At 35.7% G+C, this 19,931-nt stretch overlaps 1 protein-coding gene across 1 annotated transcript; it reads right to left on the reverse strand.

Annotated features, from left to right (window-relative positions):
• Window positions 1–1,816: 1,816 nt before the first annotated feature.
• On the reverse strand, window positions 1,817–5,161 carry LOC149001773 (ABC transporter G family member 15-like). The gene is made up of 9 exons (XM_089136887.1): window positions 4,755–5,161; window positions 4,386–4,465; window positions 3,817–4,278; window positions 3,602–3,730; window positions 3,356–3,487; window positions 2,969–3,253; window positions 2,611–2,883; window positions 2,410–2,517; window positions 1,817–2,333 (listed from the first exon to the last, which is right to left on the reverse strand). Exons 1-9 carry the CDS (start codon window positions 5,014–5,016, stop codon window positions 1,980–1,982), a joined length of 2,085 nt encoding a protein of 694 aa, XP_088993013.1. The 5' UTR covers window positions 5,017–5,161; the 3' UTR covers window positions 1,817–1,979.
• Window positions 5,162–19,931: the final 14,770 nt, after the last annotated feature.

Here is a 19,931-nt window from a genome sequence, read left to right on the forward strand (position 1 = left end):
GTTTGAATTCAAAGATTAAATAGTCATTCTATTACTTATAAGGGACAATCAGGATGATTAAGTATGAATGTCAACAGAATGTATTAAGTTTGTTTAAATTGAGTCAATACTTATCCAATTTAGAGGTATTAATTTTGTATATCAAACTAAATACCAACCCAAAAGATTAATAAATTTCATAGAAGGAAAAAAAAAATCTACATTCTCACATAACAATACCCCAATTTCAAGACAATCAGTCATAACACAAAATAGAATTTTATAGGGTTTTTTGTTTAAGGATTTGTTTTTAAAGGACCATTCAATGGAGCTTGAGGAATGAGCTTGTCTCCATGTTACTATTTACTATCTAGGTTTTTTATTTTTATAGGGTGAGAGGGTTTTCTACAATGTGGAATGACTTTAATTTTATTTTTTAATAGAAATTGACTAATAGCAACTTTACTTTGCATAGAATTTTGGCTTTTGTTGTAGGATGCCCAATTTTATTTATTTATTTTTTTTAAACACCATAAACCGTTAGTCCAACCCGAGTCTAAGCCGTTAACTCAAACAGTTAATAAGCCCGAACCCAAATCGCACCAAATCAAAACTAGCTCGAAAGTCGAAACTATTATTTTGTTAATGAGCCATGTTTGAATTAGGAGTTTTTTATCCCGAAACCGCCACAACCGGCACCGTTGACACTAGGCCTGCAGAACGGACCGGATTCGGCTCGGATACACCAGTATCCGAATCCGAATCCGATTAGCAAATCCGCTATCCGAATTCGAATCCGAATCCGGCAAAAAATTAGAGAAGGTATCCGAATCCGAATCCGAAACTTTATCGGATATCCGATAATAATCCGATCCGATAAAATATCCGATTATTGATTAATAATTGTCAATTTTTTATTATAAATTTCTAATTTCTGATTACCGAATACCGCTATCCGAATCCGATTACCGGTATCCGAATCCGATTATCATCTATTTTTAAAGAAAAAATGTTAAACACTATACTCTATCCGGATAAAAATTTATCCGGATATTATCCGATCCGATAAGCAATTATCCGAATCCGAATCCGATTGCTTAGCGGACGGATACGGATATTTTCCGGTAAGAAAATTTTCGGATACGGATACCCTTAAACGAATACGAATGCGAATTCGGAGGCGGATTTCGGCTATCCATTTACAGGTCTAGTTGACACCCGTAATTGCAGCTGCACTGATTGGGCCAGCCGAGAGAAATCCGCCACTGAATTGGCAGACCTTGGAAGTTGGAACATAATCAAAGGAGCAATAAACAAATTTCTGCTGTCAGAGAGATATCTTCTAAAATATTTAAAACCTCAATATCTCACTACTGACACTTGTTAATTAACCGCAACAGCCTCTGTAACTGTAGCAGAGTTGCAGGAAATCCCCATCGAACCAGCAGCAACAGATAAGCCTTGAGAGTCCCCAAAAAAAAGGCCATACCCGCTCTGCCATTTTCACACTGATCTTTGAACATCATTGGATAACACAGGCCAATTCTTCCCTGAAACCATTCTATCATCTCTATTATGGATGCTTAGCTGAAATTTAAGGATTTTTCTTATGTCAAATGGCAGAAAAAACACCTTCCCAAGTTAGTCTATCTTCCTTCTGGTTAGTCTATCTCATTTTGTTCTTGACTTGCTTATAGGCTATGGTTTGCTAAATCATTCTCTACCACTGAGAAATTTGATAAATTTGGAGGTAGAATCATCCAAAATTATTTGTTCTGTTAATTCTAGAATCTAAGGAAATAAATGGATAAAGTAAACTTCAAGTAATGCTTCCCACTTTCTATTATATTCTTTCCTGTAACTGCGAATGTAGTTTACTTATAAGAATCCAAGACAATAGAACAAGTGTTACTACATTTAAGAATCCAAAACAATAGAATAACACTTAACACTGTTGTAGTTCGTTTGGTGTGAATTGAAAATTTTCTTTTTAAGGTCTCTCAAGGGATTGGGGAATTGAAACCCTGCTGAGAAGATAATGGATGTAAAGTAGGAAATTGCTTTGAAGTGGATTGCTTCTTCCTGAATGAAGACCTCCTGCTAAGGCGTTTGATGGTTCTCTTCATGTAGAATGCTCTGACTACTGGTAATGTCCTTTCCTTGAGCTCAAGAATGATATAGAATAGCAATCTGTAAGCTATTAAAATGATGAAAACAGCAAGCAAATCCAACCACTTTGAGTGATCCATTTTGATACCAAACATGGTATGGATGATCACATCACCCTTCAGTTTTGGGTCACCTGGATTCAAGGGATCAAACTCAAATCCTGCTATCTCATTCTTGTATGAACCCTGCATTACAAAAAAGTGCTATTAAAATTCCATGGTTATCTCTTGCTTGAAAAAGTCTACTTCTCATATGAATTACCTGTAAGGCCCAGGATCCATAACTCAGATAAGAGATCGGAATGCGCCAAAGGGGCTTGGGAAGATCAGGCAGTAAACGGAAGAACCCAGAGGTCATCATTAAAATTCCCTGAATGAAGCAAAAGTTAAACTTTTAGGTGGAGAAACTCACAGGTAGCACAGGTAATGCTGATGATGATTACAAGGAAGATAGCTTTCTTACAATAATTCCAGCTCCAATTACAATGCCCATCAGAAAGTTAGGTACCAGTGAAGCAACAACCATCATTAAGCTCTCTATAACAGCAATGCAACTGAAAAGTTCAATGCAAGAGTATGCATAGTGACTGAAGTCTGTACTAAATTTTGTCATGTAAAACACAATTGTCCCAGCAGCAACACTAATCACAACCAAGTAAGGGAATGACGAGAGAAAATTTGATAGGATGAAAACTGCATTGCCATAATGGCCATTGAGCCTTTCACGATAGAAGACCTGGTTTGGAAGTGTACATATGAGATTTTGAAAGCTTAGTCGACTATGTAGCTGTTCCTTTGCAAAGAATTTTGAGATTGATTACCTTCAATTCTTCAACAAAAGATGGGAAGCCTCCTATAGACATGAATGTCATGAAGCCTGCCACAAAACCACCACATGCACTTCTGGCTAAGATTGCAGAGTAGCTAGTTCCAATATTGAAGTAGATTGAACCAACACAGATGGCAAGAACTATATAGATGCCAACCCTAAGCCAATAATACCCAATATCTCTAGACATGTTTATGAAAGACCTCTTCGTCAATGTGGTTAGCTGTTTCCACCAGCTAGCATCACTGGCACTGTCTGACATCACAACAAGTCCTTCCTGCATTTCAATCCAATGAGAAAGCCCACTTAGACTGCATTCACATATCCAAGAACCTCTAAGGTGAAATGGGTTGTCTCTTGTTTAGTTCAAGATGCTTACAATTTGTGAGATTTCCTGGATCCTTATTCGTGTTCTTGCTGCATACTCTGAAGATCTGTATTTCTGGACAAGAATTTCTTTGATCCTTGCACTTGGCATTTCATTTACAGGATCTGATGTCGACTCAATTTCCTGTAAAAAGCAAATAATGAATAGCAAGTTACAAGAAAGTGGTCAGATTGGTTTACAAGAACAGTCTAGTGATCCAAAGGATTATTAGAGGAGGGGAGGTAATAAACTACTCACACGAAAACGGATCCTCTGAGATCCAACTAGAGTGGCATTTACAATGTCGAAATCCTTATTAATGCAACGAAGGAAGTGATCAGAAGGATTTTTTCTACTAGGACAAGGGAAGCCAGATTCAGCAAAGAACTGCAACAGAAAAATAATGTTCAAACGCATGCTATCAATTTATAAATTAGTCTCCTATGTGACTGACCAAGTTAAGAGTTCCTCACCTCTATAGCCATCTTGGCTTCTCCAAAATAAACAGTTTCACCTCCTGAAAGTAGGAACAAATCATCCAACAGAGCAAACACCTCACTGCTTGGTTGGTGGATAGAAGAGACAACAGTCCTTCCATCACGAGCGACATTTCTAAGGGTTTGGATCACAAAGAAAGCTGAAGCACCATCAAGTCCACTGGTGGGTTCGTCAAGGAATAAAAGGTTGGGGTGAGTAAGGATCTCAAGTGCAATGCTTACTCTCTTCTTTTCACCTCCACTGATGCCCCTTAGGTGCCAGTTCCCTATCATTCTATCTGCACATTCTTGAAGACCCATCTCCATAATTGTTCCCTCCACCACTTCATCTATCTCTTCTTTGCTCATGGTAGGTGGAAACCTCAAATGAGCTGAGTAAGTTACTGTTTCTCTAACTGTGAGTGTCCCTAATAGTATATCCTCTTGGGTCGCATAAGCCTTGAGAAATTTGAGTTCACACAGACAAGGGGACAGTAGTAAGTTTGAAGGAATTGAAAGAAGTGTCTGTAAATTTTAAGAATGTATAGATTGCTAATTATACTCACAACTCCTCCACAGTTTAATCTTTGCTTTCTCCCATTGATGAGAACATTTCCAGCCATAACAGTATTTGAAGCTAGTCTCCCTGTTACCACAAAGACTGCCAGATTAGTTGCAATATGTGGTATGAAAGTGTTTTTGTTTGTTTGTTTGTTTGTGCTGAAGGTCAGCAAGGAAGCCATCAAAATATTTAAAGGTGTGCAAGATTTTAAATTCTAGGCATTCCCAAAATGATAAAGAAATCATATGCAAAATTTGGCTTAGACCAATAAAGACCTCTTTTCATACTAGAAATTCCTGTAATAAGCTGGATTTGAATTAGAACTTCAACAACCCCACCCCTCACGCCAAATAACACACACAGAACTTGATACCTGCCAATGAATCCAGAAGGGTGGACTTGCCAGATCCAGAAGGACCCATGATGGCCAGGATTCTGCCTGGTTCAGCATATCCACTAAGCCCTTGTAGCATTCTCTTTGTTGGGCCCTTCCCAAAATTGGGCAGCATCACAGTGACATCTTCCCACACCAAGTAAACTGCCGACTCATTTCCTCCTCCGCCGCCGTCGGCGACAGGAAACCCCATCTCTATTTCAGGCCAGTCAAACCCTGAACCACTATCCTCAGTTTTCATATTCTATAATAATAACAGCAAGAATAACCCCAATCACCAACACTTCAGGAGAAAACTAGCTAATTCTCTGGGTTTTAGAAGGACAAATATCCATTGAGACTAAGAAGGAGGAAAAAGAAAAAACACATGAAGATAAAGAAGGCAAAGAAAAATCTTCAAATTCAGACAGGTTTGGATGAGGTCCATAGATGGATATATTACTAACTATCAAAACCAACTCATTAATGGCAGCCATTGATGAAACTTTATGTAGGATGTTGAGAGGTTGGTGGTGAACATTTGTGATGTTCCCATGATGACACTGAGAGGGGAAAGGGGGGATGAATTGAAAATTCTTCCAAAATTTCTTTTCAAAACCATTCCTAATTCCCACTGATGTGATGTACTTTGCAGCTCAGAGCTATCTCACACATTTATGGGTGTCCAATCTACCAAAGTTAATCATTCTTTCAACTGAATTTGTAATAGCAGTGAGTAATGTCAAATCCACAGAGATTGATGAAGATTTATTCCTTGATAAAATTGGGGGGTTTTTGAATAGAGAAACTAATGAATAAATAAAACAAACAACAAATGTAGTAATTAACAAGAAAGAATAACAAAAACTTTCAATCAAGATTTAATTTCAGTATTGGTTATCTCAATTGATCATTGACTCAAAGATAAAAAACTCTAATTTTAAGTATATGAGTTATGATCATTGAGAATCAGTCCTCTAACAACCAATCTTTCCCTACTTCCTTGGTGACCTTTGATCTGTCATTTGAGTTATTTCTTAATCAATAAACATAACATTTGGATCTGTCCTTTGAGTTATGCATATTAATTGCATCAAATATTAAAGACTCAATCCCTAGTCATTAAATTTGGAAAAACCTTGGTTATTTAAACTAGAACATACATCCTCATAGCAAACTCTTTAAGGCATTGATCAAATCTTTGAAAACATATTCGTGAGAAAACATTACTCATGTATATGCAATATTGGAAGAAAAAGAAGAGTGGTTGCAAATGGCAGAGGAAAATAAAGACGAGTCTTATAGGGTTTTTTGTTCAAGGGTATTCTTGTCTATTGAAAATTTTAACCTGCTTATATCAATATTTAACTGTGACTTTTCTAACAACAAGGGATGTTATTGATATTTTTTTTTCCCTACAAATAAGTCTCACTAATAAATTGAACAACTCAAGGAGTGACATTAATTTTAGGAGGAAACTTAGGTGACAGGACTGAAAATTTCCCATGTAAAATATATCTAGTTTATTATGATTGATTATTTTAAAATAATGAAATCTAGAATTATACCAGTGAGATTTATTGGTCCTCCTTTCAAGGATTTTCTAGTTCAAAAGGAACGCTTGGACCCTGTAGAAGTGGTGCAAGGGCTGCCGATGAGTTCATTAGGGCAAGGGAACTTGACGTTCTAGCACAGCTGAAGGCTTATCTCCTCCAGGTTCAGAACTGTATCTGGGATCCGGGCAGGCACTTGGAAGGTTAGCACAAATGCATCGTTCCTGAAGGAAGATCAGTTAGGCGGATTGGTTTTATTGCATGGGAACATTCGGGGAATATATGTTTTGCAGTGTCTCAGCTGCTGATGTTTGGTTCTCTTGATACGAAATCCTGCTCGTCCTTCCGTGTCAAATTCCTGCAAAACACGTGCTCGACCTTGGGGGGTCGAGGTACATCTCGGAGGAGCAAGTCAGTACCAATGAGATATGATCTCAATCACTCAATCATCAATTCAAGTAACTGATCTTATAGAATATGAATACTTACCTCCTTATGCATGTTTATGGTGTTTATATAGTGTAAGACGATAGAGTTAGATTTGGATTCCAACCCTCGGAAGAGTTGTTTTACCTGTCTCTTTCTTTAGGTAGTTGATAAATAGTAGAAGACTACTTTGATTGAGTTTCCTTGACAGGATGGTCGGACCGACCATGGATCGGATAGTCGGACCGACCATGGATCGGATAGTCGGACTAGTTCTATAAAACTAATGGTCGGGCCGTATAAACCAAAGGGTCAGACCGGTCATAATAGACATTAATAGGTTTTGTTCTAGAAGGAGAGGCTTTTAGTATGTGATCTGCAATGTTGTATGTGTTACAGGAGGATATCTTCAGAAGGTATTTTCGAAGGTGATTTAAGAAAAAGTAATCTTGTACACCAACATCTTGAGATAGAGACCAACGAGGAGTGGCTTAGAAGTGTGAATTTAATTTTGAGATGGAGACCAACATCTTAAAAGTAGGTGTTTAACCCCAAAGGGTGGCTTAGTTGGCAAAAGATCAATGTTTCCACATAAGGGGCAGAGTTCGAATCCCTTTGGGGCCAGGGGCGAAGCCCCGCCTATACTAAATATAAAGCTACTCTGAGGATGTAGTCAAGGTACGCGTAAGCTGGCCCAGATGAACCTCAAATAAAAAAAAAAAAAAGGTATTTAATGGTAACCTTGAATATTGATTAAGAATGACATCTAACATCTATACCCATCATGTTTATCTAAAATTTTAATTTTTAAATATGGGGTGGGGGGCAAATAGTGGTATTTCAAATGTGAAGCAAGAAAAATAAGAAAAAAAATTAAAAGAGGTAATTAATTTAAAAAAAAAAAAAGAAAGCCCCTGGCCCCTATGTGGCTCCGCCTTTGCTTTTTATCCATGGTTCTAAGTAACTTTTTGTTCTTTAACATTAGTCTTTGTACTGTCCCTTATCGAGTTATTGCTAAATGTTTAGCTAACCGTTTGAAAGTTATTTTGCCCAACATTATTAGTGAAACCCAGAGTGCCTTTGTTGCTGGTCGATCCATTTCTGACAATGTGTACTTGGCACATGAATGTCTTCACTTCATGAAGAACTCTACCTCAAAGCGTGGTTATTTTGCTTTGAAACTCGACCTTTGTAAAGCATATGACAAGTTAGAATGGGGTTTTATTGAGGAATGTTTGAACTTTTTGGGGTTTCAGGCAAAGTGGGTGAGGTGGATAATGCAATGCATCACAACCGTTACTTTTCAAATTAAAGTTAATGGTCAACTATCGGAGCCAGTGGTTCCAACTCGGGGCATTTGACAGGGCTGCCCTCTTAGTCCATATATTTTCATTCTCTGTCATGAGGCTTTGTCTAGGAGATTAAATGCAAATATTGGTATCCCTAGGTTGCCAGGATTGCGAATATCTCGACATAGTCCTGTTATTAACCATCTTTTTTTCGCTGATGATTGTATGATTTTTTGTCCTGCAAGTGAATACAATGCTCATCATATAAATTTTATTCTTCAGGAATACATGCATGTTTCTGGACAGCATATTAATTCAATGAAATCTTCTGTGGTGTTTAGTAAAGGTACAATTTTGAATGTCCGGAGAGCTGTCACTTCTATTCTTCAAATTGCTGAGGTGAGTTCCCATGGTACATATCTAGGTTTACCATCTACTTTTGGTAAATCTAAAACTCAAGTGTTTGCTTCTTTCCGGGAAAAAATGGCTAAAAAGTTGGCATGTTGGAAAGGTAAGCTATTATCAAGTGCTGGTAAGGAAATTCTAATTAAAGCAGTTGCTCAAGCTCTTCCAACTTATGCAATGTCTAATTTTTTTACCCCAAAAAAAAAAATGAGATGAGTTATCACACCAAATTAGACTTTTTTGGTGGGGCAAGGGCTCTCAAAAGGGTATTTCTTGGGTATCATGGGAGAAGCTCTGTAACTCAAAAAAGCATGGTGGTTTAGGGTTTCGTGATCTCTCTTTTTTCAATAGAGCTTTATTAGCCAAACAAGCCTGGAGATTACTTCAGAATCCTAGTTCATTGTGGGCCAAGCTTATTAAATCTAAATATTTTCCTAATGATGATTTTCTTGATGCGGGGGCTAGGTGTGCGAGGGCTGCTCTTGGGGTTGGTGGAGTTTACATGTTGGGAAAGAAGTTCTTAAAAAAGGTTTGATTCGAAGTATTGGTAATGGTTACCAAACAAAGGTTTTTTTTGAAAGGTATTTTCCCCTTGGTATTCTGGAGTTACCTTTGAACCGTATTTGGAGAGTTCCACCCCTGGGCAGTCTTGTATGGGTTGGTGAATTAATACATTGGCCCTCAAGATCTTGGGATACCTTTAAATTGCGGCTTTGGTTTTGGCGCCTGAGATTAGTGCAATTCTTAGGATTCCTATTTTATCTGAGATTGTGCAGGATAGATGGATGTGGAAGCATACTCGCACAGGTACTTTCACTGTTAGATCTGCTTATTTTATGGAGTTAAACGCCTCTTTGGGCTTATCTGCTAGAGGCACCACTTCTGTCTCTCTATCTTTTTGGTCTACACTTTGGAAATTTCATACGCTTCCTAAGATTAGACTGTTTCTCTGGAAAGTAGGTCATAATGCTTTACCTACAAATTTTCTTTTGTTCCACAGAGGTGGTTGCTATACTCCTTTGTGTCTTTATTGCAAATGTGCCCCTGAATCAATTGTTCATATTTTATTTCATTGTCCTTTTGCAAAACTGTGTTGGAAGGTCTCTCCCCTTCGGTTGGATACAGATCTTTTCCATGGCCATGACATTGTGGACTGGTGGAAATTTATTGAATCACTCTTTCAACATTCTGGTAATTTAGATTGGGTACATACTATATGGAGTGTAGTAGCTTGGTTAATTTGGAAGGCCAGGAATGTTTATCTATTTGAAGGGCGTGAACCCAAGCATTAATACTTTTCTTTGGTATCTAAATGGTTTGTTGCAGGATATTAGTGGTCACTTTATTGAGGATGTTTCTACACTAGGCCCCTGAAGTGTTGGATCCTCCTATGTTGATTGTTTCATCAGGTGTATTATTTAATGATGTGTATCCACAAACGCCAAATGTTGATGATATCAATTTTTTTCATATATTCTCAGATGGTTCATGGGACTCCACAACTTCTTGTAGTGGTCGTGGAGGGATTATCAAGACATCCTCTGGATCATTTATCGTTGCTCGTATGAAAGCAAGTTGGGCTTTATCCGCACACACGGAGGAGGTGGAAGCAATGTATGACATCCTTCAAATTGCTTCTAATATAGGGATCAAGAATATCAAGTTATTTTCTGATTGTCAAGATGTGGTTTCCAGTTTACATGGTGCTTCTAGTACTTTGGATTGGAATTGTTCAAACTTACTTCAACTCATTAAGAACTTTTTGTTGGGATTTGACAATTGTGTAGTATTACATATTTCGCAAGCAAGACAATGTTTCGCCGATATGTAAGCTAGAGGTGCTCGTCATTTGGGTATGTCTAAAGTTTGGTGGATGCAGCCACCACGATGTCTTAATCCTTTGTACTCTGTTCCTACTGGGAGGATTTCCTCAGACTTGTTTCTGTGAATGAATTTCTTTTTCTGTGTTTGGCCAAAAAAAAAAAAAAAACAGTAGGTGTTCAATGATAACCATTGAATATTGATTAAGAATGACATCTATACTTCTCATGTTTACCTCAAAATTTTAGTAGTATTTCACATATGAAGTGAAAAAAATAAGAAAAGATAATTAAAATTTCTTTTAAAATGCCCCCAACCCCTATGTAGCTCCGCCTCTACTCTTTATCCACGGTTCTAAGTATCAATATTGAATCCATGCAGGGTTGGTAGAGTCATAATTCATAAAATTAACTATTTGTGGATTGGTCAACGTGATTTTTGTGAATACACAAATATTTAGCGCTTTTATATGGGTGAAATCTATAAGGATTTTCACAATCAAATAGGTATATATAAATCTCTCATTTATGAATACAAAGATTTGAAATCTCTGAGCCAAATATTTCTACTTATATACAATCTGATTTTTTCTTTCCATTTTAAGAACTAACATTAAACACAGGGATTTCACAGTCAAACAGGTATAAATCTCTCATTTATGAATCCAAAGATTTGAAATCTTTAATCCAAATATTTATACTTATATACAATCTGATTTTCTTTCCATTTTAAGAATTAATATTAAACACAGGGATTTTCACAGTCAAAAATGTATAAATCTCTCATTTATGAACCCAAAGATTTGAAATCTTTAACCCAAATATTTATACTTATATACAATCTGATTTCTCTTTCCATTTTAAGAACTAACATTAAACACAGATACTATATAAACCTGCCAAAGGACTTCTGTTTGTGCACCGAGAGTGATAAGAATAATAGGAAGTATGGCTTCATCTCAGTGTTTCTTTCTTGTTTTTCTGGTTTCCTGTTTGTTTCTTTCGCAGAAGAACTTCGCTAATGGTAAGCCAAGTCGTCATCTTCTCTCTCATTTTCATAGTATCGATGTGAATAATTCAAAAGTTCAAGATCTTGGAAAATTTGCAGTCACTGAGCATAACAGAGAAGCAAAAATGGATCTACAATTTAGCTCAGTGACAGATGCTATATTCCAAGATGTTGGTGTGAAAGATTATATACTCCATATCAGTGCAAAAAATCAAGGTGTCGACAGTAAGTACTATGCTGAGGTATATGTTGAATCCTCGAGTAAAAAGCTTGTCAGCTTTGGCGATGGTTGAGAAATTCATCAAATAATGATTTGTCATCGATAAGGAAGTTGAGTTTTAGAGGGCTTTGTAATAAATTTATCTTTACTGGAGAATAAAAACTGGGTTTTTCTTTATTGTAAATGACTATCTTATATCCTCTATTTAAAGATAATAGTATATATCCCTCATTGGTAATAAGATGATATGATGGTTCATACGAGACTGAATCACATAAAAATCTTGCTTGTCTTTCTCCTTTTTTTGTTTGATTCACTTTGAAAGGATAATTGGGTTAGGAAAGAAAGGAAGAGAAAAGATTTTGTGGAAATGAAGAGATTTTGTAGATCATCGTCTTTTGAAAAAAAAAAGAAGGAAAGAAAGAAAGAGCAAGGGATATCGTAGATCCTTAGTAAGGGAAATCACAGATCGTTTCAGCAATTTTTACGTTACCAGTCTTGTTTGTTTTCCCGTTGGCAGATCCGCATCTAAAAGTTGTTCAATCTAGAGATCTTTCTGTCAATTCTTTAGGGCCTGTTTGGTTACATGAATTCAGATATTTCAAATATCTGGATTTACAAATTGAAGAGTTATATCTCTTTGATTGTGTGAATTTATGGATTCATTAAATCTAGAGATTTACTTGTTTACACTAAAAACGTGAATATGTAGATTTATGGATATAAGGTAAAATCCAGAGATTTCATCTCTATCATAAAAGTGTTAAGCATTTGAACCATGAATTGTTGACCAAAAAAAAAAAAAAGAAACCATGACTTCATAAATGTATTTTTAGGATGAATCTATAGATTTTATTCCAAAGATTCAGGCTAACTAAACAGTTAATTTTATGAACCATGACTCCATAAATATGAAAACTATAGATTTTTGAAATCTTCATACTCGAAAGTATTCAAATAGAAAAGTGAATTTGTAGATTTATGGGAAGCGTTACCAACGCATATAATTTTAAAATTTTTGAAATCTATAGACTCAAGTAACCAAACAGGTCCATATTAACTAGAAATGGGAAGCGTTACCAACGCATATAATTTTTATTTTCTATTCCTAATTTAATACAAAGCACCTTAACCGTTGGATGCTTCATTTTTTTTGGAAAATTGTGCTTGGTTTTGGTCGGTTATTGCTGCTTGGTTATTAAGACAAAAATACGGTTCGGTCGTTTGAACCATGGGTCCTTGAAAAATATGAGACATTAGTAAGGTGTGCTCACAGCTTGAGTAATTACAAATTGAGCGAATGTCACTGGCATCAAAAAGACAAAAAAAAAGAAAGACAGAGTCCATCTTGTTCCATTGGAAAAAAAATGTTTTGTGTTATATATAACTGATTATGCTATGGTTTTTGCATTCAATACTTTTTTCAGAAAGTATTTTATTATTGATTCTGGAGCTACCGATCATATGTGTTGCACCTCTCATGGATTGTCGGATTTTCGCATTGCTAATTTTCCTACTCCAATTACTATTGTAAAAAGAATTAAAAATATCATATCACAGCTTTTGCAGCATTTAAATCCTGATTTTTCTATTGACTCTAGTCATTGTGAGATTTGTCGGTTATCGAAACAATATAGGCTGCCATTTCCTTCTAGTTCAAGTTTATTGGCTAAATTATTTGACTTGGTGCATTTTGATGTTTGGAAATCACTTGTTGTTTCTTGTGATGATTTCAAGTATTTTATTACATTAGTTTATTGATGATAAGTCTCGTGCTACTTGGTTGTATCTGTTATATTCCAAAGACGAAGTATTGTCAATGTTTTAGGAGTTTTTCAATATGGTTCAGACTTTATGTGGAACTTGTATCAATGCACTACATACTAACAATGGAATAGAGTATTACTAATAATATGTTTCGAGGCCTTCATTCGAGTTTGAGGCATATTGCATCAAACTTCGTGTATCGACACCCCATAACAGAATAGAGTTGCTGAATAGAAAAATTGACCCATCTTTAAGGTGACTCATTCTCTTTGGTTACATGCAAACCCGATGTCTTACTGGTCTTATGTTGTTTCTTAATTAATCATCTTCCTAGCAAAATTTTGAAGTATAAGCCTCCCATGGAAATTCTTCTTGGATGTTCTATTATTAGTGACCATCTTCGGGTTTTTGGGTGTGTAGTCTATTTATATGGTGGAAATTATATCCTTGAGCTCGAAAATGTCTTTTCTTAGGATACTCATCTTTCCTTCCTCTTTTCTTTTCTTTTCTTTTTTTTTTTTTTTTTTTTTTTTTTTTTTTCGGTTATAAGTGTTTTGATCCTTCCACCAACAAGGTTTATATATCTCGTGATGTGGTGTTTGATGAATCTTAGATGTTTTTTCCTAGCAGGATCAACTTCAGGGAAAGACTCGTATCAATGTTTTTGAATTTGATTATGATGATCTTATTGTTCAGTTGCTCCCATGACTGTCGTGTTGGACCATTTCAAGGATGACAGTGACATAGTTGTGGATGATAGTAACAATGTCAATGTCCATGACCATCAAGTTGAAAATCAATCAGGTGTAGTTCTAGATACGATTGCTTTTGTTCCCATCCACAGGTCTCATCGGGGTCTCACAACCATTGTCCAAATTCAAAGATTTCACCACATACGACTTTACTAGATACCCTATCCAAGCACATGTATTTTATGACAATATATTTTCAAGTTATCACATTTTCCTTTCAGCTATCGATGTTCACAAAGAGCCTTCAAACTTTCTTGAAGCTGCAAATTCTCCTGATAAAAGCTATGAACGAAGAACTTGAGGCACTCAAAAATCAAACTTGGGATATAGTTCATTTACTTGAAGGGAAGAAATCTATTGGATGTAGCAAAGTTTATAAAATCAAATACAAAAGTGACTCATCCATTGAGTGGCATATGGCAAGATTGGTTGCAAAAAGGTACACACAAACTTATGGGAAAGATTACAAAGAAACATTTGCTCTAGTGGTTAAAATGAACACTCTCAGAGTTTGTTGTTAGTAATTGTTAATTGTGGATGACCCTTATTTTAAGTGGATGTGAAAAATGCCTTTTTACATGGAGATTTGGAAGAGGAAGTCTACATGGATATTCCTCCTGGTCATAAATTAGTAAATAAGGCTGGACTAACATGCAAACTAAATAAAGCCATATACGGGTTCAAAGTCTCTCTGTGCACATGATATGGTAAGTTGAGTTCAACACTTATGATTTTCAAATTTAAAATGTGTGATTTAGACTCTTTATTATTCGTTTAAAGAAATTCTCAAGGCACTGTGTGTCACATGCCACCCAACCAGTATCAGCTTTACCCGAATACTCGTAGAGGTTACCCATAACCACAAGATATAGGTTTACGGTCAATTCATAACCACATATATGCAACAACAAAACCAATAGAGAAATGGAATAATAAAGGGTATCAAAGTATAATTATTATTATAGTTATCCCAATGTTAATTAGAGCTTAAGGTTAAAAGTCAAAGTCAAAATGGCAGAAGTCTCAGAGTGTAATTATAGAAATATTTGAAGTGTATTTAACATCCTTGCCTAATAAATAGGTAAAGAATATAAATGATTATGATTAAGAAAACCATGTTCCCAAGTATATTCCCTAGGCTTTCAGAATGGCTGGACTCCATAGGAGTAGTCCAAGCAGTAGTCCAAGCAGGGTACGACTCTCTGTGTGCCTCAATGTCTTCTTATACTGGTATCTCATAGGACTCCATTGACGGCAAACTCTTCGGGAATATGGTATCCTCACAGCCTATTTAAGAGTTTAAAAGAAAATTTTCCACATGGGGTGAGATCCAACAAACTCAGTGAAGTCAACATTATCATATACCACACATTTAACACATGTATATATTATAAACTACAAATAGAATGTAGAGATGTAATATAAGTACAATTAAGTTTTTATGAGTCTAACCATACTAATCTCTATCTAGATAGATACTTATTAAGACATAGCACCAACCTCCTCTAAGAAGTTTCACACAGACCTCAAAGGCTCCAATTGAACTAGGCATCACGATTGAGGTATAGGGATAACAAATCCAATCATCAACCATGGCTAGGGATTAGGGCCACACTCTCTCACCACGACTATTGTCATGAGATCTAGTGCGTGCCAAGGAACTTCCTAGCCCAATGCAAGAGGTCATCTATGTCATCATGTCATCTTAGGCTCGGATATCTTTCCTATGGCACCAACTAACTTCGACTATGTCTTCCTTAACCCTATAATCATCCATATATAATAGGTAGACTACTTCATGTCCCCTCACCTACCACAATAGGCTATTGGGTGCCTATGATCTCCTTATTATAAACAACTGTACCATGAATGACACATGGTTTATTTGTGTCTCCTCACCTTATCACACCCCACCCGCCGGTATCGGTCCCACTCAACAACTTGTGGGTGAGATCTACGGTTTAGCCATCGGTAATAATAAATGCACATAATACCAAATCAAGAGCAAACAACAATTTAATAATTAAATATAAATGAATACAAGTGTCCAAAATCCAATAAAAGGAAATGAATATAATCCAGAGAATGAATGAAATAAATGTGTCAAAAAGGGTATTTCACCGAAAATAGAGAGAATATTGAAGTCTAATTATTATTTTGGTCTTTCTTGAGGCTGTCACTTTTCTTTTCTAATCTCTTGATAAAAGGAGTCATGAAACACTCTCTCATCGATCTATCTAAATGGTGAACCACCTGGATCCTCTTGCCATCAATAGGTATTATAAGCACACTCCATGTACCCACAGGAGACTTCGTGTTGTGCAACACCCCTTCCCATTGATGTCTCAAGAATCTCTTTATAAGGGTTCTCTCAGACATACGGAACTTCACATGCATTAGTATAGTCATCTAATTAAAATAGAAATAATCCACAAAAGGATGAGTTCAGACGAACTCAGTAAGGCAACAATCTCATATACATGTCAAAATCATAAACATGACAAATATAATAAAGAAAATATGATATGCATAAGTATGGATGCATCTAGTAGCTAACCATGCAAGTCTCTAATAAGGCAAGCATGCTTTAAGATATAACACCAGCCCTCCTCTGGGTAGGCCTTGTCACTCTAATCCCTTATGGACTGGCTATCTGTGTTGGGATTCGGGGCAAGGGGTACAGTCTTCATTAGACAGCATAGTTGGGGTTTAGGTCAACACTCTCTCACCACAAACATTGGCATGAGTACTGACGCATGTCAAAGATTCTAATGCAATGCAAGGTCCTATGATAACATACTACATATGGTCCAGATACCTCCCCTATGGCACCAGCTAACTTAGTTAAGTATCCTTCTCCACATTTGAATGAGAGTCCTCACGGATTGATTCTGTTGAACTCCATTCCCTTACCCTATGGTCATCCTCCACATATTGCTGGGGTGGATGCTCTCATGTCCCCTTAAAACTCCAAGTCATTTATTGGGTATCCATGAGCCTAAACCTAACATATGACCATTGTTTCTAGGTAAAGTAATCTTAAGAGATTTTTTGTGATACCCAAATAATGAAATCTTGAAGAAGCGATATAGATTTCCAAATATCCTGAGATCAATTAAGGATATAACTCATGAAATCAAATAGATCTATCTAAAAGAGATTATGTTGGCTGTTTAGATCTTTTGTTATTAAAAGCAGAAAAATAAAAAGTTACCCCCCCCCCCCGGCCAAAAAGAAGAGAAAAGAGATCTTAGCATTTAACATATCAAGTTTTGTAAATCTAAAGATCCTTCAACTTACGTAATCTGGTAAAAAGATTTTCTGCTTATGGAAGAATACCATTTATGATATGATATGTATCTAGAGATTCTTTGGGTACTTATTGAAAAAAATCTTTCCATTTATGGGGGACATTTATTATAAATAATTTTTGGGTAGAAAACATTTATTACAACTTATTTTTGAAATAGAAAACATTTATTGCAATGGACTCATGTGATATAAATTCATCAAAGGCCCTCAGTTTTTCCAAAGCAAGGGAGAAATATTAAGAAAAAGAAGTATGAAATCCCAATATTTCTTTGTAGTTGTTCTTGTTTCTTACTTGCTTGTTTTGCAGAAGACTTCTTCTCTTCCTGGTGGATGGCAGCCAATAAAAAATGTCGACGATCCAAAAATTCAAGAGATTGGAAATTTTGCAGTGACTGAACATAATAAAGAAGCAAAGACAGATCTCCAATTCGGTGCAGTAAAGAAAGGTGAATCTCAGGTTGTTGCAGGAATAAATTACAGACTCTACATCACTGCAAAAGATCATAATATTGAAGGTAATTACAAAGCTGTGGTATATGAAGATTTGAATAGCATTAGAAAGCTTACCTCCTTCACCAAGGCATAAGCATTTCTCTATAGTTTATCAATCTTTTGTTTGTAACAAGTATGAACAGTGAGAGAGAGATCTTCTTTTTGTTCTCAAGGGACTAAGAGACGACTTTCAAATATAATCCTAAATAAAGCATTTATCAATAAAAGACAGTTCTTTTCTCTTGGTGGATGAAGAAATATGGATTTGCTAACTAGTATTGCTTGCAAGGTTTAAAGTATCGGTATCGAGTATCGTATTGGTAAGGTGATTTTAAGAGACGTATCGTATTGTATCGAGTATTGTATCGCTTTAACTAACGTATTTTAGTGTAATTCAATAGAGAGACGTATCGAGATGTATCGTATCGGTTGGGTCAAATATGGATACGTATCGGCTAGTATCGTATGGTATCGTGGGATACTTTAAACCTTGATTGCTTGCATCAATTTTTGGATTTTAAGATTATTGGAAGTCCCCACAATGGTGGGTGCTATTTTGCTCTGTAAGCCATTGCCATAATATTTGTTTTGGAGCTCGTGGTAGATTCACGTGGTCAAACGATGGTCAATTAGTGAATTCAAATTCAAAATCAAAATTTTTTAATTTTTTTATAATTTTTTGGGAAAAAGGTAGCTTTGTATTAAAAACAGAAAACACGGTTACATACGATAATAGAGCAAAACTTAATAATGAATAACTTGTAATTATACATATAGGTGCTATGTAATTTTAGAGATAATAATTGATGGTTACTAGTTTCACCCCAAAAATAGTGAATGTCGTATAATTTTCTCTTTTCTTTCTCTTCTTTTCATTTTCCCTAGTTTCAAATTCTAACTCTCATGGCTAGAAAATCCTCTCTTAAACATCAAACATGGTAAGATTCATATAGTGGATTTACAAGAGATTCTTTTAATTCGGATAACATTCTATCATGAATCACATTCAAGTTGAGAAAAAGCTGAGGTTGTCTTATTATAGGTGCATGAGAGCATTGGGATTACGAAAAATTATAAATTAAAAAAAAAATTTCCAATATGAAAAGAAAATTGGGTTTAGGAAGCATTACACAACCTAAGGGGTATTTTGGTCCTTCCAAGTTTGAAACTCGAGAAAAAAAAAAACTTAATGGTGGGAGATAGTGTTAGGACACGTTTGATAACTCACCAAATCTTTCTATTTTGAAAAACAACAAAACAATTCTGAGATTTTTTGAAAGTAAAAAGTGATTTAGACTTTAGTGCCCAATTTCTTAAATACCTCTTTTATGTTTATTTCACTTAAACCTAACTCACACCCATTTTTGTTTCAAGAAACGAAGCAACAACAAATAGTTGATGCGTTGGAAGTGTTTCGTGAAGAAGAAATTTTCATGAATTTCAATTTATGATGCAAAATTAATAGTTTTATCATGTGTTTTTTTGGCCAATTTACACTCAAAAAAAAGAAAAAGGCACAATTGGTGACGTTTTAATTTTTAAATAGTGGTGGTATTCAAAAAACCGCCACTACTAAACCATAGATAATAAACACAATACATTCAATATCTCCACTAAGAAGTATGAATCTTTACCACTCAATCAACCATGCATTGACACAGGGTCTATCTCTTTTCAATATATCCACTTAGAAGTATGAATTTTTACTACTCAACCAACCCTTCATTGACACAGGGTCTATCTCTTTTTTTTTTTTTTTAAGTACTGGTGCTTTTTTTAATATTGAAAAGTAAATGCCCGTGGAAAGTAAATGCCCCATGGTATTTTGAGCTTTTAACCGCTCAACTAACCCACCATTGGCCACGGGATCTATCTTTTTCATCATTGACCGTGGTTTCTAGTAAACAACCACCGTTAAATAGCTTTTTCAAAAACGCCTCAAAATGTTGGATTTTACTTGCGGCAGCAATTGTTACCTGCTGTCGACGGTAGGGATTTTGCCACATGTACACTAGTCAATCGAACGGTGTGTGATCAACAAACAAAGGTTTAATTGTAAATAAAATTTTTTTATTTTTATATTCAAGGGTTTTAAAAGTTCTCAAATTTACAAAATGAGCTCCTCATCTTAC

This window comes from Hakea prostrata, chromosome 10, assembly GCF_041222555.1.
Source record: "Hakea prostrata isolate BN-2017 chromosome 10, UWA_Hpros_2, whole genome shotgun sequence".
NCBI lineage: Eukaryota > Viridiplantae > Streptophyta > Magnoliopsida > Proteales > Proteaceae > Hakea > Hakea prostrata.